Source organism: Ovis aries, chromosome 15 (assembly GCF_016772045.2).
Source record: "Ovis aries strain OAR_USU_Benz2616 breed Rambouillet chromosome 15, ARS-UI_Ramb_v3.0, whole genome shotgun sequence".
NCBI lineage: Eukaryota > Metazoa > Chordata > Mammalia > Artiodactyla > Bovidae > Ovis > Ovis aries.
The window spans coordinates 63,739,491-63,765,151 of NC_056068.1; the positions used below are offsets into that span (position 1 = coordinate 63,739,491).

Genomic DNA, 25,661 nt, shown 5'->3' on the forward strand with positions numbered 1-25,661 from the left:
TATAAGCTCGGTGTTAAATGAGTCCTGCAACTAGAAGAGCTTTCTAGACGATGAGATTGTTGGGATTTGCCTCAGCTGATAAGTAAGTGAAAAATTCAGAAAGGTCCTCACTTTTTCTTTTGAGATCCTTAGACAATAATATTGATATATTATCTATTCCTAATGAAATTTCAGAAAGGCCTTCCTTGGCCATCATTTAAATTAGTCCCAGTCATGCGATCCCATTACTTTTACTGCTAAAAGTAAATCCCTATTTGTTCACTTTTTCCTTGTCTCCTCCATTAGTTTGCTTCATGAGAGGAGGACCCTCCCCCTCCCCCGATTAATCCTCAGTACTTTTAATAGTGGTGCAGACAGGGTCAGTGGTCAATAAATATTTGTTGAATGAACTGCAACTATTAAGCATTTACTATGTGATTCAGTCTTTAAATCTATGATATCATCCAGTCCTCACACCAACCTAAGGAGTTAAGTGCTGTTATTATCTCCCATTTTACAGATAACAAAATTGAGGCTTAGAATGGTTAAGAAATATGGCCCAGGTCACTCATAGAAATAGCAGAGGTGAGCTTCAAATCCTTACTGCGATTCCAAAGTTTTCGCTCCTTACCATTATGAAGGAGCACCTTTCATGTACATCCTGGTTACTGTTTTGGAGTAGGAATATTTTCATCAAAACCCTATCATTTAACCAGCATCTCCGAATGGAAGGAAATTATCTCCAAGGCCATGGACATTCATGAACATTTAGTAAGAAAAATGGCCAGGGAGAAACCCCAAGCGATGCTCAGCATCAAAATGACATACAACAATGAGCGAGGGAGGGAAGAAGGGAGGTGTGGATGAGAGAAGCTCCTATTTTCTGCCAGCTCCCTGTTTATAAATACCACTCTATTAAAGCGGTTTCTCTACCTCTGTTAAGGAAGCCACGAAGATAGCATCACTTAATGACACTGCCCTGGGAACAGGCACATCGATACTAAATGAGCAAGCGATACATAACTCCTGCTGCTCTGTGAAGCTGAGATCATGTTTTATAAACGCCATAGAACTTTTATCATCCATCCTGGGTTGAGCAAAACCATATCTGCCCAGTACTCTGAGTAATGGACTGGACTAGATGGATTAGGGTTCTTGAATTCCCGGCTGGAAGACATTAAAAGTTTAAGAGCCCTATATAGCTGACTCAGATGCGTGTGCCCTTGCTGTATAATTAGCAGGCATAACAACAATAAATATATAATTTGAAGGGAAGACCAGCAGGACAAGACTGTGAGCCAGCAACTCTCCCGTGTGCGGCCATTTGCCACTTAGACTTCAGCTGTGTAGACGGTAACCTTGCTGGCCTTGGCTTATTTCAGTACAACAAAGGTTTAGGATCTCTCCACTTCTTTCCTAAGCAGTTTGTGCTTCCCTCTGAAGTCAGCTCTCAAGCATTAGTAATTCATAGCCTCTCTACTAGACATTCATTTCACTTTGTCTAAAGGGACTTAATAAATGAGCCTGGTTATCGTTTACTGGGGCCACCCTCGGGTTTTCATGTATAAAAAATGAGCATCCATATTACTCAGGGGAAGCGATGCTCACCTGTCTCGCTGGAGAGCTCCCTGGGGACTGAGAAGTGAGCAGAGGGACATGCGTGCTCTGGGCATCCTGGAGATGTGTTGTCTGTCACACAAGAGCCTTGCTGTCTCAACTACTTGGCTTAAGAAGGATTGTTTGGGGTGCGGGATGGAGGGGAAGAGGTCAAATCACGGGGTCAAAACCCCAGCCTGTAAAGAAAATCCCAAGGAGTGATGACCCTAGATAAGACATAAGCCCGTTCACAGAAGACACCTGTGTTCCAGCCACTTCTCACATTCTGAATTTTCAGAGGGCCCCGAGGAGGCAGCTGCTCTTAACAGCTTCAATTTACAGTTAGAAAAACCGAGAAGTCTCTCAGCCTGAGGGGCACCAGTTCTGTGTGAAGGGGATGTTTTATTTGTTTGTCACCTATTATCCACCTTAGGGCCTTGTTTTTTTCTCCTAGGAGTCTTCCTTCTTTGAGTTCAGACTGGGCCTCCCCTCAGCCAAAAGTTCAGACTGCTTCCCCGGGGCTCTGACAACCGTATGGAAATCCCCCTGCCCTCCACTTCCTCTCCTGGAGCCTGTGTTCCCCGTGCTGATGCCACAAACCTGCAGGGCAAAGCACAATTATCAGCTGTGACATCATCAGCTGAGATTCTGGACTGACCTCAACTCTGACCTAAGAGGAGGAAAATTAAAAGGCAAATGCTCTTCTTGCCATTCCTGGCATCTCCTTCCAGTTGTGCCAGAATTAAAAACAAAACCCAAGAAAGTCAAAGTCAGCCATGCTGGTAGAGACAGACTGTCTTCAAAATGAAGTCTTTACATGTCAACTGCTCCCCTTGGAAATTGGATCAATGAAAACAAAGCTGCTTCCTCTCCTCTGGGGGCTAAAAGCTTGAACTCTGGAGCCTGCCTGGGTTCAAATTCTTGTCACTTAATATCCGTGTAAGCTTGGGTTAATTACTTGACTGCTGGGTACCTCAGTTTCCCCATCTATCTAATGGGGATAATACTATAGGTACCTACCTAATAGGGTGGCTGGGATTACTTAAGTTTATAGAAACAGTGACTGACACTCTGTTGAGTGCTAATTTAAGATTTTAGCTATTATGATTATGTAAAACACACTTAAATACGACTCCCTTTATATCTTTTCCATACCCACCTGGCCTCTTCCTCTGTACTACTTATTTGCCATTGAAAGCAGCCTCTAAAATGGCCCTCCGATCAGACTGTAAGGATGTTTAGCCAAAGTAGCATTCTAGAGAACTGATGGTTTGCTGACTCCTGAAGTTGGAGTCTGGTAGGCAAGTTTACTGTTGAACCCAGGTCACACCATAACCTTTCCAGTGAAAAGGTCAAGTGCTTCCCTACCACTCTTTGCACTGAAGCTATGTCCTCTTTCAGAGAAACGCAACTACCCAGATAGTTTCTTTCTGGCACCTGACACCATGCTGTCTGCCCACCCCCATCCCTCTTCCCCCTAGGCTTGGTTGATGACTATGGGGTCATCCTTTCTTTCATCAAAGTCTAGAAGGTCATGCACTTAATACAACATAGGGTTTTAATTAATTGCTCACTTGGTTGGTGACAGCTTGGAAAGTCAGGTCTGGGAACTGGCATGCGATTCCCTTTCTGGGAAGGGGATTCAGAAGTCACCATGTTCCATCATCCCGGGCTCAGAGTCAAGAACCCACCACTACCACTCCACCTTCCCCAGAGGGCCCTGAAAGGCAGCCTTCAACCCAGCAAAGCTCAAGGCGGCAGGCCAGGTCCCAGGCATCCACTTCCCCTCCTTCCACCCCACTCAGCCAGGACTTTGCAGCCCAGACCCTCTGGTTGCTTCTACTGTACTCGACAGAACTAGGACCGAACCATCCACCCAGTGGTCGGGGAGAGAGGCCAACTACAGACCCATCAAGCAGGGGGGAGGGCCGCAAGGCATTCCGAGAGAGGTTCAGGGATGGCTTCATCAAGAGGTTCAATCAGTGAATGGCCCCCAACGGCGACAACACGACGCACAACAGGAAGCAGATCAACCACTACTTTCCCCTCCGAAAGTCAGTCGCCGAAAGAACCACCTCGGAAAAGACTCTTTAATGAACTCCACTACCCAAAGACCAAACGCTTTCTCTCAGGTCTTGACTCTCCTTGGTCCTAGGAAATTCACCCCCTGCGTAGCCCAGGTTGGACTTCCCTCCAACCCAGTCCACGGGCCCAGAGCCCACGCGCTTACCATTGGCGTTCTTGCCGCAGATGAGATGCTCATAGGGCTGCAGGACGCCCCAGAGCTCGGCGTCATTGTTGATGACCATTTCCAGGGCCTCAGCGGACACCTCCCCGCCTCCGGCCCCTCCGCCGTCGGGGCTCTGGCTGGCGAGAACCCTGGCCCGGATCTCTTCCACCAGATTCTCCATGCAGGCGGTGAGCGAGATGGCCGCGTACTCGTGGATTCGCACGGAGATGCGGGTGTCCACCATCCAGCGAAAGAAGCGGCCCACTGAGAAGGTGAGGCCGCAGCGCGCAGACTTGCCCCGGCGCAGCCCGTCGCCCGCGCTCATGCTGTATAGGGACAGGGCCTTGACCGCGGCCAGCGCGCAGCTCTCGGCCAGTGCCCAGCTGTGCACTAGGCGCACGGCACTTTGCACCTCGAAGCGGGTGCACTTGGCATGCAGCACGCTCAGGCGCTGCGCCTCGCGGGCCACCCGGATGAGCGCCCGGCGGAGCAGCCCCGCCAGGCGCCTGACCGCCTCGGCGGAGAACAGGGGCTGTCGCCGGCCGCCGGCACCTTTGCGAAGGACCCGGGCCACGTCTCCCTCGGTCCAGGGGAACTCCTCCAGTTCGGGCAGGCGCGGGCAGCGCGAGAAGAGGTCGGCCACTTCGGGGTCCTCGGGCAGCACCGTGTTCACCGTGTCCCAGCTGTTGTGGCGGCTGTTCATGGAGCCGGAGTAGCACCACCAGGCCGCCCCGCGGTGTTGCTGCGCCGAAGAGTTGAGCGCCTGCGAGTTGGACTTGGAGGACGAGAGGCTGAGCGAGCGGCACGAGTCCCCGGCCCCATACCCGGAGTCCAAGGTCAAGTCCTCCAGCGTCTTCAAAGTGGAGCTGTACGTCCCGGCCATGGGGAGCCTGCCCGGGGCGGCCTCGCCGAGGGAGGGGCGCTCACAACTCCATGAGCCCTTCCCCAAGTGGGCAGAAACAAGCTCTAGGCTCTCCGGGGCGCCCTGCTTTCTCTCGGCACCGCGGGGCTCGGAGGCCGCATCGCCCGCCCGCCTACCCGGCGGCCGCAGGAAGGTGGGCGAGATTCGCGGCGGCCAGAGCCCCACGCTCCCGGCGTCCCGACTCCGAGCTGTCACTGGAACGATCCTCCGTTGCTCCTCCTCCGCAATCCCCCTGGTCCACCTCAACTTCCCTGAAGCAGAGCGTCTATCCTCCGCAGAGAAGGGATCCCGAGAGAACAGGGCGGCGGCGATCGAAGGAGGCGGCTCCCGGGGTTGTGCGAGTCCGGGACCGACCGGCGAGAAAGCTCTCTGCAAACTTCTGCGCGGAGCCAGCCGCCCGCACAGCTGGGTACTGGGCTGCTGCCGGCATGCAAATAACCCGGGCGGCCCACCAATCATCGGCCGCGACGGGCAGGGGCTGCACCAATGATCTCCCAGAGGGGCGGTCACTTTGCTGATTTCACTCCGCCGCCCGTGAAACCCAGCGCCGGCAGAGGCGGGGCTGGAGGCCGAGGGTCTGGAGGAGACGCCGAGGGCTCGGTGGAGGAGGGGGAAGGAGATGGCGAGTGAGCGACCTGGCGGCTGGGAAAAGGGGGATCGAAACGTTAGGCTCGCGAGCTGACGAATTAAAGAAAGAGGTAAAGGAAAAGCCACTGTGTGTTGCCACCTTCCCGCCGTCCAGGCTTTGGGCGTCCGCAGCTCCTTTTCAAACCCTTTTGGTGCCGAACACCAAAAGCCAGCGAGTCGAGTAAGGGTAGGGGAGCAAAAGGGTTGGGACTAGGGGAGAGGACCGAGGCCTGGGGGAGGGGACCCAAGTCAGACGCCCCACCTCTCTCAAGAATTTCTGCCAAGCCCCTCCCCCTTTCCCGAGACGAAACTCCAGTTGTATTTGGAGCGAGGAGTTTGCCCCTGTTTGCTTCTCTTTCCAAATCCGTCTGGTTTTCTTTACATTGCTTTCTAGGCTCCAATCAGAATAGAAATTCTTCTTAATCTGGCATCTGATAAATGGACAGCCTCCAGAGGGCTGCGATTCCGCCCTCACCTCTCCACGCCACTTGAAATATTACACACGCAGTAGTCTGAGTGCTACTCCTGGGAGAAGGCCGTAACTGATCAGATTTGCAAGAGTCGGTGACTTTCCTGTTAAACTGTACAACGCCGCTTGCTGTGTTGGGTCCTTCTTGTGCTTCGTGTCCGAGTGTGTGTGCTGGGGGAGGGGGGGGGAGGGGAGTGTATTACACACGTGCGTAATGGGTGTGCGAAAATGAAAAACGTCCTTAGTTGTGGCCTGGGCTTGGAACACCTGGCTGAACGCACCTCTTCCTAACGGTGTGCCCTCAGGCGAGCTCTCTGCTCGGCTCAGGACTCGCTTTCCTTCCGGGGTAAAATGAGAGCTGACCTCCAAGCAGCACCGTTGTAAACCTGTCTTATGCACTTGTCCAGAGGCGGTATCCAGCAGATCCATGCCCGGTCCCACCCTGGCCCGCCACTGTCCTGTAACTATTCACAGACACGTGCACGAACGTGGACACGCCTCCTCCTGTGGAGCCACAAAAGCAAGGAGGAGATTGTGCAAGCATTTCCCCCAGGTCAGCCTCCTCCTGCGCTCTTGAATAGCTGCTTTGTACTATATCTCACAGGGTTTTGACCTTGGGCCGTGAGTTGCATACGAACTAGAAATGTCTGGTTTCTCTCTCTGCTTCTTAAATTAATTGCCCTTTCCCGGTGAAACTCCTTTTGCTTTGGCAGTTTTGGCTTAATTTTGCCTTCCAGCTCATCTTTATTTATGCAATACCGCCGCCTGGTGGTTACAACTGGGAATGGCGTCAAGGCTGGAAGTATTGATACTAATGAACGATGCTGAGTCCGCAGGGACCAAATCAAGAGGACACAAGATGTGACTACATCTTCTAATAGAGATAGGAAGTCAAAGTAGGTAAGGATATTCAATTTGTTTAAAAGTGTGAAAAGAAATTTGATGCGATTTAAATCTTATTAGGGGAAATATAATAGCAAAGCAAATGTCGCCCTCTAATGGACATTTAGAGGAAATAAATTCGGCCAAGTTTTTTTTTTTAATCGGGTTTTCTTTCTTTTTTCAAAATCATTTTGTTCTGTGCCTCCATAAAAAATTAACCCTAAAATAGGTAGCGACTGGGAAGCGGCTATATAACACAAGGAGCCCAGCCTGGAACTCTGTGAGGACCTAGAGGGGTGGGATGGAGAGGGGGAGAGGGAGGATCAAGAGGGAGGGGGCATATGTATATATTCAGACCTCCCAGGCTGCGCTTGCATCAGGCGACATCTAAATGTTGTTGGTGGGGGGGAGGAGTTCTGACCAAGCCCAATGTGCTCCATACAGGCTATTTTCTATATTTATGTTGGGGAAAATTCACTTTAAAGACTAGTGCTGTTTGGAAGCAAAGCTTTTCTTTTTTGTCAATGGAATGCATTTTTTAAAAAAAAACTATTAAATCACAAGGAATAACAGATGCTGTGATCTCCTCTTTGATAAAAGGACAGACTGAGATTTGAAAGAAGTTTGCACAAATCTGTGAAACATAACCCTTCGCATTATTTTTTATAAGCATCAATTGCCATCATGTTTTGTAGTTTGGGTCTTGATTTCACCATTGTTGGTAAAGAAAATTTTCAATAAATATACATTACCTGTATGAAGCTAAGGGGTTTCCCAGGTGGCTCAGTGGTAAAGTATCTCCCGATCTCCCGCCAATGCAGGAGACGGGTTCAATCCCTGGGTAGAGAAGATCCCCTGGAGAAGGAAATGGCAACCCACTCCAATATTCTTGCCTGGAAAATTCCATGGACAGAGGAGCCTGACAGGCTATAGTCCATGGGATTGCAAAGAGTCAGACACGACTGAAAACACACACATATGTATATATTTACTTATCGCTGAGTTCTCCTTGTTGTATGGAAGAAACCAGCACAACATTGTAAATTAAACAATTTTTTTTTAATTTAAAAAGTAACAAATATGACAATGGGAAATTTAAGACAGGGAACTGACTGAATGGAAAGGTTATCTAGGAAACTATCTGGAATGTATCTTGGAGGAAAAGAGCATATGGGATTTATCTTAATATATTCAAGTTACTTGATGACTTGAAGTGTAAAAGAATCAAACATTAGTTGCTGTTGTTCAGTCACTAAGTTGTGTCCAACTGTTTGCGACCACATGGAATACAGCATGCCAGACTCACCTGTCCTTCTCTATCTCCCAGAGTTTGTTCAGATTCATGTCCATTGAGTCAGTGATGCTATCTAACCATCTCATCCTCTGATGCCCCCCTCCTCCTTTTGCCTTCAATCTTTCTCAGCATCAGGGTCTTTTCCAATGAGTCAGCTGTTTGCAACAGGTGGCCAAAGTATTGGAGCTTCAACTTCAGCATCAGTCCTTCCAGTGAATATTCAGGGTTGATTTCCTTTGGGATTGACTGGTTTGATCTCCTTACTGTCCAAGGGTCTCTCAAGAGTCTTCTCCAGCACCACAATTCAAAAGCATCAACTCTTTGGCACTCAGCCTTCTTTATGGTTCAAAGGATGTCAAAGCTATGACAAACCTAGACAGCATATTAAAAAGCAGAGACATTACTTTGCAATCAAAGGTCCATATAGCCAAAGCTATGGTTTTTCCAGCAGGCATGGACGGATGTGAGAGTTGAACCATATAGATATTTTTTCTGGATTTCCTTGCCTTTTCTATGAGCCAATGAATGTTGGCAATTTTACCTCTGGTTCCTCTTTGTTTTCTAAATCCAGCTTGTACATCTGAAAGTTCTTGGTTCATTTATTGCTGAAGCATAGCTTGAGGCATTTTGAGCATTACCTTGCTAGCATGTGAGATGAGTGCAGTTGTGCAGTAGTTTGAGCATTCTTTGGCATTGCCTTTCTTTGAAATTGGAATGAAAACTGACCTTTTCCAGTCCTATGGCCACTGCTGAATTTTCCAAATTTGTTGGCATATTGAGTGCAGCACTTTACTAGCCTCATCTTTTAGGATTTTAAATAGCTCAGCTGGAATTCAATCACCTCCACTAGCTTTGTTTGTTATAATGCTTTCTAAGGCCCACTTGATTTCGTACTGCAGGATGTCTCACTCTAGGAGAGTGACCACACCATCATGGTAATCTGGGTCATTAAGACCTGTTTTGTATAATTTTCCTGTGTATTCTTGCCACCTCTTTTTAATCTCTTCTGCTTCTGTTAGGTCCTTACCACTTCTGTCTTTTATTGTGCCTATCCTTGCATGAAATATTCCCTTTATATCTCCAATTTTCTTGAGATCTCTATCTTTCCCACTCTGTTGTTTTCCCCTATTTCTCTGCATTGTTCGTTTAGGAAGGCCTTCTTATCTCTCCTTGTTTTTCTCTAGAACTCTGCATGAAAGTGAAAGTGTTAGCCGCTCAGTCATGTCCGACTCTTTGCTACCCTATGGATTGTAGCTGCCAGGCTGTCTGTGAGGTTCTCCAGGCAAGAATACTGAGTGGGTAGCCAGACCCTTCTCCAGGGGGTTTTCCTGTTCCAGGGATTGAACCCGGGTCTCTTACACGGCAGGCAGATACTTAACTGTCTGAGCCACCAGGGAAACTGCATGCCTACCAGTAAATTCCAGAATCCTGTGAATGTTAAATTGCACTGCAAGGATTTGTTCAGCAAAATTCAGTGGTGGGAATGCTACTGGACAAACAGCTGAGTTTCGTTAGTGAATGACAAGGAACAGAGATGGAGGGGAAACCTATACACTGAAAGAGACTTAGAAGACATATCAGCCAATCACAATGTGTGGAATTTATTTGTAATTTTTAAAAAAAATCAATAAACATTTGACCTTATGAAACAATTGAAAATCAGGAACACTGCCTGGATATTTGCTATTATGAAATCATTGTTAGTTTTTTGATGTGGTAATGGTAGTGTGGTTATATTTATTAAATGTTTTTATCTTTTAGAGACACACACTGAAATGTGTTTTGTAATTTTCACCTTTAAAAAAGAGAGAGAGAGACTTCCCTGGTGGTCCAGTGAGTAAGACTCTGCCTTCCCATGCCGGGGATGTGGATTCTATCCCTGGTGGGGGAAGTAAGATCCCACATGCTGAGGGGCAGTGAAGTCTGCACAAGGCAGCAAAGACCCAGCACAGACAAAAAAGAAAGAAAGATCTTTCTGGTAAAGGGGCTAGAAAGCCATGACAGACGACTAAGACCGTAGATCTCTTGCCTTTGATATATTCCCCAAGGAGTCCATAGTCCTCTTAAGGACTGGAGATACAAACTAAGCCCTGTCTGTGTTTGCGCTCTATGTGATGGAGGAGAAAGAAAAAGAGGAAGAAATATACTGACGGAGAACAAGTCCACGGAACCCTCTGAAAAACGAACCAACTGACTGCAGTTAATCTTTCGCGGAGCTGGCAAGCCAGATAAAGTACAAAACTTCAGACTAAGGAAAGAACGGATGTGGCTTCTTATATATGCGAGTGTGTTTAATGAAGGCAATCTGGTAGTGATGTGCTTAATCTTAGGAATGCAAATTATATCAGAAAAAGAGAAAGCAAACCCAGGTTCTTAACTCAGGCCGGGCCTAAACATAATCTTCGAAGAAAAACAACTGTCATGTGGCTGGACAAGTTAAAAAGAATATGATGAAACCAAAGCAAATATTGGGAGAATTTCCAGTGGAGTGAGCACTTCGAAAACAGATTTGGGATTACCTATGCAAAAGTTATACAAGAGGAGAGCTTGAAATAAAATGTAGAAACTTTACCCTGGGCAATGTCTCATATTTGTTACACAATTTCTTACAAAATAACAATGTGAAGGTTGTTGTTCAGTAGCTACACTGTGCCCAGCTCTTTGTGACCCCATGGATTGCAGCACACCAGGCTTCCCTGGCCTTCATTATCTTCTGGAGTTTGCTCAAGGGGACAAAATAGTGTAGAATTTATCTTGAAAGAGAAGAGGTTAATATTATTTAAGTACAGAGAGAACTCTCTTGGGCTTCCCTGGTGGCTCAGTGGTTAAAAAAAAAAAAAAAAAAATCTGCCTGCCAATGCAGGAAACTTGGGTTTAATCCCTGAGTTTGGAAGATCCCCTGGAGGAGGAAGTGGCAACCTCCTCCAGTGTTCTTGCCTGGGAAATCCCATGGACAGAGGAGCCTGGCGGGCTACAGTCCATAGGGTCACAAAAGAGTCGGACACGTGTTAAGTACCATGAAGTTATGTTAAACAAGGTCCTTGCCATTAAGAAAACACACGGCCAACATGTAGAAACGGGCACATGAGACTAACTCTCCTGCATAACAAGCTTCGCAGTGCTTCTCAAAAGCCACTCACCAAGGGCCATTACAGTTCGTGACTCGCCACATGGACTGATGCATCTAAAGGGGGAATGAGACAAGCACAAGGAAGGAAATACCCCCACGGAATGCCAGAAGAGCTGAAAAAGACGCTGGTAGACAGATGAGTGTGCCATGGTTAGCAGAACAGCTGGTGGCAGCTGAATTTCAAGCAGAGCACTCAGTTATTGAACAAGCACTGATGGTGTAGAAACCGTGAGGTCATCCTTCTGTGTCTTGTGACCCAAGGTAGCCCATTCCGGACACAGGTATCATTTTTCCGGACCTCAGTACCAAAGAGACAGGCAAAACAGAAACAGACCCACAGACCTAGAAAACAAACGTGGTGAGGGAGGCATAAGTAAGGAGTTTGGGATTAACACACACTACTATATAGAAAACAGGGAACCAATAAGGACCTACTGTACATCATGGGGAAGGATATTCAATATTTTGTATAACCTATAAGGGAAAAGGATCTGAAAAAGATATGTAAGTGTATATAAATGAATCGCTTTGCTGTATACTCGAAACTAACGTAACTTTACAAATCAACTGTATTTCAATTTAAGAAGAAGTTTTGGTGTTTTTGTACATGATAGTGCCCAAACTTTCCAAATAAAAATGTCTACTTGTAAAAAATAAAATTAAATAGACAAAAAAAAAAACAGACATACAGATCGCTTGAAATGAAGGACCCCAAGTTGACTAAGGAAGGGGAAAAATAATACGCTTTTCCAAAGCATGTTATGCTAAAGAGTCTCATGAGATGGTCTGTGGAAAAGGATTCGGTGGTAAAGTTTGGGAAGTATTGTACTCTGTCTCTCTCTCTACTATATTCACGATGCAGTATTTTATTTAAGACTCTGTTTATATGGTTTTGACCTAGTATATCTCTGGCTTAGCTGGGCGGAGACCTCCAGCCTGCCTTTACAGAGTTGCTGTAAAGTGACTGGGACTTTTTATTTAACTTGAAGCAGAAAAGGCAGCTCCATTGTTTATGTATCTGCTCAGGCAGTGGTGGTAGGGCAAGACCCTTGGAATGAATCCAGATAAACCCCAGAACAGGTCAATGTTCATCTGACCCCTGCACAAAGCTGGAATTTGATGATTCTGTTGAACGCAAGTACTATTCCAAAGGTAAATATAAGCCTAGGGCACTGGTCCACAGGGCGAAAGGAGGTGGTGTGCGTGAGGGCACAGGCGCAAGTAAAAAGCTGACAAAGTAAACAAGATGTGGGAGGTATCTCTCCAAGGGGGAGTTCTGTAGGCAGCTGGTATCTTAGATGTGATAGCTGTGATTAGAGATGCAGCCATCAAGGTGTTAAAGGCAAGAATTTTAAGGGATGGGCTGAAACTTCCAGCTACAAGGCTGAATTATAGCTACAGGACAGAAAACCCAGGAAGTGTTGCCAAATCCCCCATCTGGATGTTCTATACACCAGTTATCAATGAACTGCAATCGTGCTGTTCCGTCTTGGCATGGAACATATCTAGAGTTAAGTATGACTTTTCAGTAAGTTCAGTCGCTCAGTCGTATCCGACTCTTTGAGACCCCATGGACTGCACCACTTCCCTGTTCATCACCAACTCCCAGAGCCTACTCAAGCTCATGTCCATCACACGTGTTGGTGATGCTATCCAACCGTCTCATCCTCTGTCATCCCCTTCTCCCGCCTTCAATCTTTCCCAGCATCAGGGTTTTCTCTAGTGAGTCAGTGCTTCACATCAGGTGGCCAAAGTATTGGAGTTTCAGCTTCAGCATCAGTCCTTCCAATGAATATTCAAGACTAATTTCCTTTAGGGTGGACTGGTTGGATCTCCTTGCAGTTAAAGGGATTCTCAAGAGTCTTCTCCAACACCACAGTTCAAAAGCATCAACTCTTTGATGCTCAGCTTTCTTTATAGTCCAACTCTCACATCCATACATGACTACTGGAGAAACCATAGCTCTGACTAGACGGACCTTTGTTGGTGAAGTAATGTCTCTGTTTTTTAATATGCTGTCTAGGTTGATCATAGCTTTTCTTCCCCATGAACAGTATGAAATGACGCTTAAATTTGCTATATTTACTAAACATTCATCTCTTAAGATTCATCTGGCATTCTTACTACACATTTAAAGTCTCAGTCACCTTTCCTGGAGTTCCTGATTCAGTTAGCCTGGAAAAAGTAAAAGTATTTGAAACAAGCTTTCTCAGGTGATTTCCCATTCTCCATACTGTGTGTGTATGTATGTATGTACGTATGTATTTGAATTGAAGACATTACTTTGCCGACTAAGGTCCGTCTAGTCAAGGCTATGGTTTTTCCTGTGGTCATGTACGGATGTGAGAATTGGACTGTGAAGAAGGCTGAGCACCGAAGAATTGATGCTTTTGAACTGTGGTGTTGGAGAAGACTCTTGAGGGTCCCTTGGACTGCAAGGAGATCCAACCAGTCCATTCTGAAGGAGATCAGCCCTGGGATTTCTTTGGAAGGAATGATGCTAAAGCTGAAGCTGCAGTACTTTGGCCACCTCAGGTAAAGAGTTGACTCATTGGAAAAGACTCTGGTGCTGGGGGGGATTGGGGGCAGGAGGAGAAGGGGACGACAGAGGATGAGATGGCTGGACGGCATCACTGATCCGATGGCTGTGAGTCTGAGTGAACTCCGGGAGTTGGTGATGGACAGGGAGGCCTGGCGTGCTGCGATTCATGGGGTCGCACAGAGTTGGACACGACTGAGCGACTGAACTGAACTGATACTGACCTGAAACAACACTCTATTAGTCCTAAGTTCACAATCTAGTGATTCAGTGTTTCTATAAACCGTCACCACGATAAGTCTAGTCGCCATCTGTCACCATACAAAGTTATTACAGTATTATCAACTGTATTCTCCATGCTGGGCATTTCACCCCCCCTTGACTCATTTATTTTGTAACTGGATGCTTGTACCGCCTAATCTCCCTCACCTATTGCTCTCGCCCTCCTGCCCCAGCTGATTCCTATCAGGGCCTATTTTGGATGTCCTCATTCTATAAGCCTGGAGTGTGATTCAGGTGAAAGTATTTTAAACAAGCATTCCCAGATGATTCTTATCAGGCAAGTTTGGGAACTAAGGCATTTGTCTCTTGTATAAAGTATAAATATTTGAGCCCCACCTTCCGGGACTCTGATACAACAGGTCTAGAGCCTAGAACATTCCATTTTAACCAGTGGCTCTCAGGTGATTCAAACAGGGTGGGGCCCAGGAAACACTCTTCAGTATGCGCCTTAGGAAGTTCTGTTCCCAGCAGGCGGCACTCTCGTTCATTTTGCTAAAAGCTTTCTCTTAAAAAGTCTAGTTCTTTAATCATGAACTGGATCTTAATTTTATTTTTTTTAAGTTTAAAATCTCCTGAGTGGGTAGATCCGGGACCAAACAGCTATTCCTACTGCTGAATTTCTTCCAAAGTTTGAAGATGTCTCTGTCTGTCCTTAAGGAAGGGCAACTCCAAGCCCAGGGATAGCTGATTTATAGGTGGGACTGGAATAAATGATTTTCAGAGTTCAGACTGTGGTCTCCTTAGGCTTTTTATTGCTGAATTCATTTGCAGACAATTAAGGCTACAAATATGATGGGAATATATCTTAACACCAATGGGTTAAAAATTGAGCCTCTATTTTAGTCTGTTTTATTTATTTTTTGGCCTCACCGCTCAACTTGTAGGATCTTAGTTCCCCAACCAGAGATTGAACCCAGGCCTTGACAGTGAAATTGCCTAATCACAGCCAGGAAATCTGCTATTTGAGTCCTCTTTAAAAGCACTCTGAACCAAAGTAAGAAACCAACTTAGAATTGAAGAGTTTATTGGATTTCAGGGATGAACTCTGTATTATAGATGAACCCTGAAGCACATAAAATTTCTTGCTTCAATTTGGTCAACAAACAAATCAGGATCAAAAACCTGATGAATAACCAAGATTAATAACCAAGATTTGTGACTTCTACTTGAATGATCTTCATTAAACACTTTAAAAAACCTTTTTGTTATTGAAAATTCCAAATATATTAAAAATGCAATTTTATAATGAACCCCCATGTACTCATTATCCAACTTTAATAATTATCAATTTATGGTCAACCTTGTTTACACTGTCACCTACTTCCCCGGCTCCAATATTTTTTAAGCAAATCTCAAGTATCATGACACTGAGTAATGTTCATCTAAGTCTTTGCTGACCTGACACAGTGGTTTCGAACAGTACTTAAGGGACCATTCTTGTTTTTACATGTTCACACTGCTCCATTCATTTATTTATTTATTTTTGGCTACACTGGGTCTTCATCGCTGCACAAAGACTTTCTCTAGTTGTGGAGAGCAGGGGCTACTCTAGTTGTGACGTGCTGGCTTGTCATGTAGTGGGTTCTCGCTGTGGAGCACAGGCTCTAGGGCTTAGCAGCTGTGGCATACGGGCTTAGCTGCTCCTCAGCATGTGGAATCCTCCCGGACTAGGGACTGAACCTGCGTATCCCCTGCCCTGGCAGGCAGATTCTTATCCACTGTGCTAACGGGACGGTTCTTATGAGTCTGGCTAGTTTCACACTGAGAAATATCCCCTGGGCTCACAAAATACATCTCTAAGGCCAAAAAGACACTTCCACATGTGGGCTCTCCTTAGGTTATGGGGTTCAGAGTACACTTTACTAGGTACTAGCTTCCCCTCCCGGAGGAGGCAATGGCACCCCACTCCAGTACTCTTGCCTGAAAAATCCCATGGACAGAAGCCTGGTGGGCTGCAGTCCATGGGGTCGCTAAGAGTTGGACACAACTGAGCGACTTCACTTTCACTTTTCACTTTCATGCACTGGAGAAGGAAATGGCAACCCATTCCAGTGTTCTTGCCTGGAGAATCCCAGGGACGGGGGAGCCTGATGGGCTGCCGTCCATGGGGTCGCACAGAGTTGGACACGACTGAAGCGACTTAGCAGTAGCAGCAGCTTCCCCTCCGACGTGAAAATCTCCATGGTGTCAGGATGAACCATTACTGTTACTCTGTTTTCTTAGTTTCTGAAATAAAGCCAATACACCCAAACATTTATCAATAGGATATTGAAGGGAGTAACTCTCTAGTAATTATTTTTCCTGTGTATGGGTTTTGGTTTTTAAGTCATCACCACCCCAAGCAAAGCTAGAAGAAAGATGCCTTTAAAGTTTATATTAGCAGTTTAGGATAGCACCTTTTAAAATATTAACATATTTTTCTATATTTAAAATTTGTATTTAGAAAAATAAAATGAAAGTAACTGTAAAACCATCACTTAAAGTTTACAAAGTAGGAAGTGAAAGTCCTTTGTTTATTCTTTCAGGTTCATGCCTCTTAACTGTTGGGCATTCAGAATTTTCCTTAAGCTTAACACACACACCTCTCTACGAACACTCACTACTTTTTCTCTTTTCACACAAATGGGTTTATGTAACAAGTAAGTTCTACAAAATATCATGGTCATCTTTACAAGCTAGTCCTGCATTTTACTGCAGCCTTCTAAAATGACTGAGTAACATTCTATTGCATGGCGGGCCTTACTTTCTTCAGCTAGCCCTTTATTAAGGCTTTCTATTGTGTTTTTTCTTCATTGAGGCTTTTTATTGTGGTCTTTCTTTCTTCATTCCTTCCTCCGTTCTCTTTTCCTTTCTCATTTTGTCTTTTTTTCTCCTTTCTTTTCCCCTGTCCTCCCTCCCTCCCTCTTGTCTTTTTCTTTCCTTCCTTCTGTTCTTCTTTTCTGTGTTTCTCCTTGTCTGTTTGCGGTGTAAACGACACTGTGAGGAACTTTCCCACCTAAATCTTTCACCAGAGTCCCTACTCCCGCTTCCCCATGAAACTACCCCTAGTAGTCTAGCCTATTTTCATTTCCCACGTAGTGCTCTCACCTGTTTCATGCATGACTGTTCTTAAAACAATGTATTGGGTTGGCCAAAAAGTTCACTCAGGTTAAACTGGAACGAACTTTTTGGCCAACCCAATACTTGGTTGGAAGTAGCTCATGAACAGACCTGATACCCTCACCCCCAGTCTCACCTCATACTTTCCCTGCTCCAGGCCTGGCTCAGCCATTTCTCCACAGATCCCCAGTGCCTTTTAGTGGGGTCTCCTGGAACCACGTCTTCCATGAAACTTTTCATCACTTTCCAGACCCCACACATTCCTTGATCCCATTTCTGCTGCCACCATCTCTCCTCTAAGCAGTGAGGCTCTTATTCACTTGTCCGGTTTTCCCATTTTATTATCAGCACCTTGAAGGCAGAGATTATTTCATTTAACTGTGTATCCCCAGAAACTACTTAGTCACACGGAAAACAGTCAACATTTTTTTGGGGAACAGATTGATGAATGACACTTATCATGTATGCCCAATAATGTGATTGAATTGTTTCATGGATCTATGTCTTTTCTTTCCAACCACATTGCCTATTTCTGGAAATAAAGAACTCTGATTTATACCTCTTGCTCCAAACCCTGCCCCTTCCACCCAAGAGCAAAGTTTAAACCCAGAATAGGCACTCAATAAATATTTGTTGCATTAAACTCAGTTGAGTTATACTGAATTATGTAACGCACATTGCTCAAAACCAGAAAGTTCTATCTCCTTGTAACACATTTTACTTGTTAAGACTGTATGGCAAAGGATTTGTAAATAGTTACAAATGCTACAGTGTAGGACATTTAAAACACTCTTTCTCTCTCAGGCAAAGAAGATTCAAGATAGGATGGATTAGCTAGAAAGAAACCAGGATTGTAACAAGAAACATCATTTAGGCCAGTGACTAGGATGAGTTACCACAAACTCTTAGTCAACAACTGAAAAACAATTTAGTGAAATAGCTCTTCCGATTACCTTACAACCCCCACGCAAAATCTGCACTTACAGGGAGCAGATGAAATAGAATCAATATTCTTTATTCTTCCTTATTGCTGAAGTGACAGTTGTATAAAGTGACGACTCAGATTGTGACTGTCTTAGCATCGATTTTGGCAGTTTAATAACGAGTCAACATCATTCGACTCTTCCACTCGTATAAAAATCTGTTATAACCTTTCCAAATTTCTGTAGGAACAATTGATTTGATATTTTGATTAGGGACTCTGGTTTTGCTATCATCCACTTTTGCTTTTTAGAATTTTTTTTAAGAGGTATTTTAGGTTCATAGCAAAACTGACCGGAAGGTATAGAGATTTCCTATAGACGCCCTCGGAGAAGGCAATGGCACCCCACTCCAGTACTCTTGCCTGGAAAATCCCATGGGCGGGGGAGCCTGGTAGGCTGCAGTCCATGGGGTCGCAAAGAGTCAGACACGACTGACTGACTTCACTTTCACGTTTCACTTTCATGCATTGGAGAAGGAAATGGCAACCCACTCCAGTGTTCTTGCCTGGAGAATCCCCGGGACGGGGGAGGCTGGTGGGCTGCCGTCTATGGGGTCGCACAGAGTCGGACACGACTGAAGCGACTTAGCAGCAGCAGCAGCATAGACGCCCTGCCCCTGTGTATACACAGCCTTCCTTCTCCATTATCAGTGTCCTGCACCCCCGAGGTACATATGTTACAATTAATGAACTTACACATCAGTCCTTTCTTGCTCAGCCTTCTTGATGGTCCAACTCTCACATCCATACATAGCTACCAGAAAGAAGGTTGAGTGCCAAAGAATGAATGCTTTTGAACTGTGGTGCTGGAGAAGACTCTTGAGAGTCCCCTGGACTGCCAGAAGATCAAACCAGTCCATCCTAAAGGAAATCAACCCTGAATACTCATTGGAAGGACTGATGCTGAAGCTCCAATACTTTGGCCAACTGATGCAAAGGGCTGACTCATTTGAAAAGGCCCTGATGCTGGGAAAGACTGAAGGCAGGCGCAGAAGGAGACGACAGAAGACAAGACGGTCGGGTGGCATCACCGACTCAATGGACATGAGTCTGAGCAGACTCTGGGAGATGGTGAAGGACAGGGGAGCCTGGCGTGCTGCAGTCACAAAGCGTTGGACATGACTGAGTGACAGGACTGACGCAGCATCGTCCCCCAGAGTTCATAGTTTACATTAAAGCTCACTCTTGGTGTTGTACATTCTGTGGGTTCGGACAAACGTATAATGACATGTATCCACCACTTTAGTATCACACAGAATAGTTTCACTGTCCTGAAAGTTCTCTGTTCTCCACCTATTCATCCTTTATTCTCCTTCCCCAGTCCCTAGCAGCCACTGATATTTTAAATCATCTCCGCAGGTTTGCCTTTTCCAGAATGCTGTGCAGTTGAAATTCATCTGCCTTTGTGGAGTGTTGGAGAGGGAATAAAATTTGCTCTTGTTCAGACTTAGTGTGGAAACTGGTGGCTTAAGGGGACCCAGTGGAACTCTTAGGGTGTAATCTTGGGGATCATGTCTTTTAGTTCTCTGTAATCTGACTCCTCGGTGGTTTCTCATAGTTTATAACTGGGGTCTTGTGTTACATCTAGTAATACCTCAGCTACCCTGGAAACTAGAAGAGCCAGATAAGCTGTGTTGGAATCATCCTACCCTCATGCCCTGGTGGCTTAATTGGTAAAGAATTCTCCTGCAATGTGGGAAACCTGGGTTTAGTCCCTGGGTTGGGAAGATCCCCTGGAGAAGGGAACGGCTACCCTCTCCAGTACTGTGGCCTGGAGAATTCTGTGGACTGTATAGTCCATGGAGTCACAAAGAGTTGGACACGACTGAGTGACTCTCACTTCCCTTCATTTCACTTCACCCTCATGCCCACATAGTGCCTGCTACAGAATCCCTGGCTCAATACTTCTCAGTGAAGGAATCTCCCACCTCATCATTCTGCTTCTTATTTTCTTTTAATAAAAAGATGAGCCCCAGAGAGCAAGATGGTCTTTATTTGAGCAAAGTTAACACACTGACAGTCAGCTTGCAGTGGACAAAGATCGAGTACAAGTTTACAGCAGGAAATATACCTATGGTTTTGGCAAGCCACAGTTAAATGTAGCCCAAGCAGAATCTTGCCAAGGGTGCACTTAGATAGTTTGAGATACAAACACTGACATCAGAAAAAAGATATCTTGGGAAAAAAGAAACCCAAACAAGTGGGGAGGTAGCCTTCAAGTTATCCTAGGCAACTTGCCAATCAGGCTTCAAGAAAACATTACATTCAGAACTAATCATCTTCCTATGTTTTATAGCAACGTGATATCCTCCAGCCTGCTACAGCAGTAAATGCCGCTGAACTTTGGCCCATGGTACATGCCCCTTTGATCATGTTTAATTTACAGCAGCTAGGACTAAAATCCAAGAGGGCAAAAAGCAACCAAGCTGGGAGAGATCTAATGTGGCCGTTTTTCTCTAAATGTGACTACAGGTGAAGCATTTCAAATATTACGTGACTTCACTTCTTAAGTTTGTGCTGAGGAAATAGGAATGAACACAGATATTCAGCAACAAAAAAATCCATCATAGTATTGTTCAGTCAGTTCAGTCACTCAGTCGTGTCTAACTCTTTGCAACCCCATGGACTGCAACACACCAGGCTTCCCTGTCCAGCACCAACTCCTGGCGCTTACTCAAACTCAGACATCAAGTTGGTGATGCCATCCAACCATCTTATGGATGAGGTGTATTGTAGTGATTGTAAAAAGATAGAAACACTATAAATGTCTAACAGTAGCAGATTGCTAAAATAATAAACTATCCATATAGCAGAATATGGAGCCATTTAAAATAGTGCTGTAGAAATATATCTTTTTTCTTGAAATATGTTTACCATATATTCAATGAAAAAGGTGGATTATAATGTTTTGATCCTACTTTTGTTTAAAAAAACAAAAAGAACAGAAAGCAACCTAGAACACTAAAGTTTGGGAATTCCCTGGCAGCCCAATGGTTAGGACTTGGGGCTTTCACTGGCAGGGCCTAGGTTCTATCCCTGGTCAGGGAACTAAGATTCCACAAGCTTTGTGGCAAAAAAAAAGTAGATGAAATTACAGTTTGAAAGTGTCTTTCTGGGAGGGGGCCTTGTCTATATTATTTGATCCTTCCAAAATCAGTATGTATTACTTTGTTACAATGAAAGCAATACATTTGGAAAATGAAGGTACAGGGCCTGAACTTCCCCAGCAGTCCAGGAGTTAAGACTCGGAGTTGCCAGAGCAAGAGGCACAGACTTGATCCCTGGATGGGGAGCTATTATTAAGATCCCACATGCTTGTAGTGCGGCCAAAAGATGTTTTTAAAAAAGTACAAGGCAGAACTCTAGGAAGTATTATGGAAGTAAATAGATGAACCATAAGTTATATAATGTCCAGTTTTCCCCACATAGCAATTTATGCCCTGCTGACATGTAATGAATCTGTTTCAACGGCATAGTTCACATCCCATTGTGATTTGTCTGTTTGCCTATCTGCCTCTGCTTCAGCCCAAGCTTCTTGAGAGCTGGGATTATTATTATTTATCATTGTATGCCTAGCACACAGGTCAGGAATCTATTATGTGGTGAGTAAATGTTGAATAATTGAGTAAACAGCACACTGAGGAGTGCTGAAAGATTTCAGTTTTAGTTCCAAGCCGTGGTGTTGATGAGCACACCATCTGTCTTGCTTTAACCTAGGAATGTAGTCAGTGTATTTATTTATATTAGAACATCGAAAAAAGCAGTGGTTCTCACACTTAGATGATGATCAGAAATATCTGGGAGCTCTATTCCCAAACAAACAAATCAGAGCTTGACATAAAGAACTGTAAATATCACCAAGGCAAAAATCTAGCCCACCACAGAAGTCCTTAAGGCAAAGTTAACATAAAGGGTCAGGGGCCATGGGCTAAAGGTAAATAATTCATAGAAATCACGCATATGTGTTGTGGGTACTACATCAAAGAATATCAGGTTTGGGGATCTTAGAAAATATTGCTGAAAAATGGCAAACCAAGCAATAATAATACTCAGTACTTTCAAGGGTAAGGAAAGGAGGGACTTCCCTGGTGGTGCAGTGGTTAAGACTCGGAGCTTCCTTTGCAGGGGGTGCAGGTTCCATCCCTGGATAGGGCAGTAAGATCCCGCATGCTTCACTATGCGCTGACACCTCCCCACAAAGGGTCAGGAAATGAAAATATACTTGGATGCATTTTTTTTCTGGAGATAACCAAAGCATACCCATCAAAAGCCTTACAAATAAGCATAACTTTTGACCTGGCTGTTTCACTTCTGAGGATTTATCCTACAGAAATTATTGTGGATGTGCACAAGAAAGTAGCTCTAAGGATGTTCAACAGAGTGCCATCTACAACAGGGAAAATCAACAAAACAAACTATATCAGTGCCCAATAGCAGAGAACTGGTAAGGATAATAATCATGGAACACCCATTAACATTCTGTTAAGAATACCTGTGGTGGATACATGTTGATGTATGGCAAAACCAATACAATATTGTAGAGTAATTAACCTTCAATTAAAATAAATAAATTTATATTAAAAAAAGAATAACTTGTGACAACTAAAAAGATACTAGATACTGTACAAATATATTTCTAGGTATGGAAAAATGTCTCTAATATGTTATTACATTTTAAAAATAAGTCATATTACAGGGCAGTGTGCAAAACAGACCTAATTTTTATAACTGAACATATACACATGGATCAAATATAATTGGTAATGGTTTTCTCTGAAGGAGGGCGTTTACTGACTCAAATTTTTCTCTTTTTTTCTCTTTTCTAAGTTTTTTGGAGGAAACCTCTGTTGCTCTTATAAGAAAAAAAGAAAAAGACTTTAGAAAAAAAAATACATATATTAAAGCATCATACAAATAGGATCAAAGGAGAAAGGGTTTATTTTTATTTTTTGAAGCCAGCTCTTATATAGCACTTACTATACACCATGCATGATTTCAAGTAAGTTACCTGTATTAACTGTTTAATCCTCCTGAACACCCTATGATTAAGTTGTGGAGCTAACAGAGCTAGGATCTGGTCCCTGCGAGTCTAACTCTGGAGTCTGTCCTCCTAATGAACACCCTGCCACTAGGGAACAAATCTAGGTCTGTGTCTCTCTTCTGACATACCTTAATGATGTCCGTTTTCCATGTCTCATTGGTTCTTGGCAGCTTGGAAGGAGAAGTGGATCACCTTTAATGGCACATACTGGAGAGGATCTGCCTTGCTTTTTAGGAATTGACTTTGAGAATGACTCTAGGCAAAGAACAATGGGTAAACTTTCTCTCTCACTGCCTCTTGCCCTATTTGCCGCACTGGTTAGATGTGGTGCCTACTCCTGATTATTGATACTAAAGATCCACTCTCAGTGTCTAGAGTTTTCCTGATAGATTTCTCCTATGATAAAGCCTACTTTCCCTAGTCTTTTAGCACTTGCTGGCATACTCAGCAACTCCTAGCAAATCTTCAGAGACAAATGATTGCTGATAGGATAAGGGACATAACGTGTTGGTGATATGCCACCATTCCAGGCAACATGTACAGGCCTTTTAGAAATTATTCCTACAACCAAATAATTCTCATTTTCATGGTAGGTATTTTGGACATTGCAGGAGACATAATTCAGGCATTATGAGTTCAACAGGCTGAGCTAACAGGGTTCCCTCATCCCCTGTCAGCTTCCCTACAAAGTTTGCAAAAGAGAAAAACTCCTGTTCCCAACCTCTTTCCATCCAGGAGTGGCCAGGTAGCACAGTGCTAGCCACTAAGTTGTAGGTGGTAGTCTGTTGGGGGTTTGGAAAGATTTTTCTTTTCTTTCTTTCAAGTTTTCTTTGAGTGCAGATCTTTATTGGGTCTTGTGGGATCTTTGGTTGTCCAGCCAGGGATCGGACCTACATCCCCTGCATTGCAAGGCAGATTTTTAACCACTGGGCCACCAGGGAAGCCCCAGATTTTGCATTTATGATAAAAGCAAAAGGTTAATGTTTGTGTGTTCCAAAGCCTCCTCTCGCCCCTCAACAAGTACCTTCAACTTGATACCTGGAGCTTTTTTCACTCATTTGTGATGGGAAGGAAAAGGTCAGAAGATGCCAGCCCAGGAATGATTGAGTCATTGAACTGTCACCAGCAGCTGCTCAAGTCCAGACGTTTGTCTAAACGTGTGAAATACAATCTCTATGTGTTAAACCACAGTTAACCAATTGTCTTTGTCAGCCAAAGCATTCCTAACCGATCCACACGTCTTTAAAAACAAACCGCAGTTCCATTTCACAGCTCTGGTTTTACCCAGAACCTTGAAGAGCAGTCCCACTATTATAGAAAGACAAACAAAATAAAAATTCCGCTCAATTGTGGGGTTTGTCCGCAACATGTCTGGGCATGTTACATGTCTATTTAATTTGCGGTTACTTTAAACAGAAAGATATTAATGTTTAAAGATAGAAGCTACTGTCTAAGGCTCATCATGGGTTCAGAAATACTATATACAGCTGTAAAAATTCTGCTGTTTTACTGACTTGAGAAAAATATTTGATAAAGTGAATTTACTCAGATATTTGATTACTATTTTTCAGTTTAGTTAAATCCAGTGCATAACACAGGTGCTAGCTGGTCAGGCCTGGTTCTTTTCTTTCTTACTCATCTTTCATCTTTCCTCATTTCTTCCCCTCCCCACCTCCTTCTCTTTCTCTTTGTATTTTTTTTGGTAAACTGTAGTCCCATACCAGAAAAAAAAAGTATGGCATATAAAAATACAGGAAATTCCCTGTTAATTCAGTGGTTAGAACTCTGAGCTTTCACTGCCGAGGGCCCGGGTTCAACCTCTGGTCAAGGAGCAAAGATCCCACAAGCATAGCCTAAATAAATAAATTAAATAAAGGTACAGTGTAATAAATAATAATGAAGCAAACAGGTCAAGATTGAGGTGCTGAGCAGACTTAGAGAATGAACTTATGTTCGCTGAGGGGGAAGGATGGGGGGATGAGATCGTTTGGGATGGATAGGTACTCACTGCTATATTTAAAATGGATAACCAACAAAGACCTATTGTATAGCACATAGAACTCTGCTCAGTGTTATCTGGAAGCTTGGATGGGAGGGGAGTTTGGGGGAGAATGGATAGATGTATATGGATGGTTGAGTCCCTTTTCTGTCCACCTGAAAATATCACAACATTGTTAATCAGCTATACTCCAGTATAAAATAAAAAGGTGTTTGTTTGTTTGTTTGTCTGTTTTTTTTTTTAAAAAAGAGCCACCTTCTGGAGATCTGTTTATCCCCACAGATCTACTTTCCATCTGCTGTTTGCCTGGAGGCTGACCTGTGTTACCAGTGAGCAGTTTGGCCTTCTTGGCTGTCTCTTGGGTCTGCCCGAGGGGAAGCCTCGGCAGGAGACCCTTCGGAGAGACACTGGGAGTTGGGCCTCTATTCCTTTGGCTCCTAATAGGAGGTCATCTCAGGCTGGCTGTGTCTTTCCACTCCTTTTAACTTGGTAGACTCTACTTAATTTTCTGTCCCTTCAGCCCCAGGGATTATGCCCTTCCCTATCCCTTCAGGCTCAGGGCGGTAACAGCGTGGCTGCCACTAACTCCA

At 44.5% G+C, this 25,661-nt stretch overlaps 1 protein-coding gene and 2 long non-coding RNA genes across 7 annotated transcripts in view; 1 reads left to right on the plus strand and 2 right to left on the minus strand.

Moving 5' to 3' along the window:
* ABTB2 (ankyrin repeat and BTB domain containing 2) overlaps nt 1–5,108 on the minus strand; it is a 186,237-nt gene extending 181,129 nt beyond the window's left edge. The window contains exon 1 of the mRNA XM_027979614.3: nt 3,806–5,108. Coding sequence (XP_027835415.1) covers nt 3,806–4,688 — 883 coding nt within the window. The 5' untranslated portion in view covers nt 4,689–5,108. The remainder of the gene's footprint in view (nt 1–3,805) is intronic.
* A 165-nt stretch (nt 5,109–5,273) lies between these two features.
* LOC106991640 (uncharacterized) lies at nt 5,274–10,570 on the plus strand. 3 transcript variants are annotated; one of them, XR_009596658.1, is made up of 4 exons: nt 5,274–5,425; nt 5,749–6,376; nt 6,537–6,723; nt 9,761–10,570. It is a non-coding gene; the product is annotated as an uncharacterized LOC106991640 (long non-coding RNA). The 3 variants fall into 3 exon arrangements; XR_009596659.1 differs by having other exon boundaries at nt 5,749–5,914; nt 6,231–6,723; XR_001435820.4 differs by having other exon boundaries at nt 5,749–6,723.
* Nucleotides 10,571–14,957: 4,387 nt separating this feature from the next.
* The window catches only part of LOC114118450 (uncharacterized), a 33,263-nt gene continuing 22,559 nt past the window's right edge, over nt 14,958–25,661 (minus strand). For all 3 annotated transcript variants that reach the window (XR_009596662.1, XR_009596663.1, XR_009596661.1), the window contains 3 exons: nt 18,034–18,212; nt 17,186–17,400; nt 14,958–16,176 (listed from right to left, as the gene is read on the minus strand). This is a non-coding gene — a long non-coding RNA (uncharacterized LOC114118450). The remainder of the gene's footprint in view (nt 16,177–17,185; nt 17,401–18,033; nt 18,213–25,661) is intronic.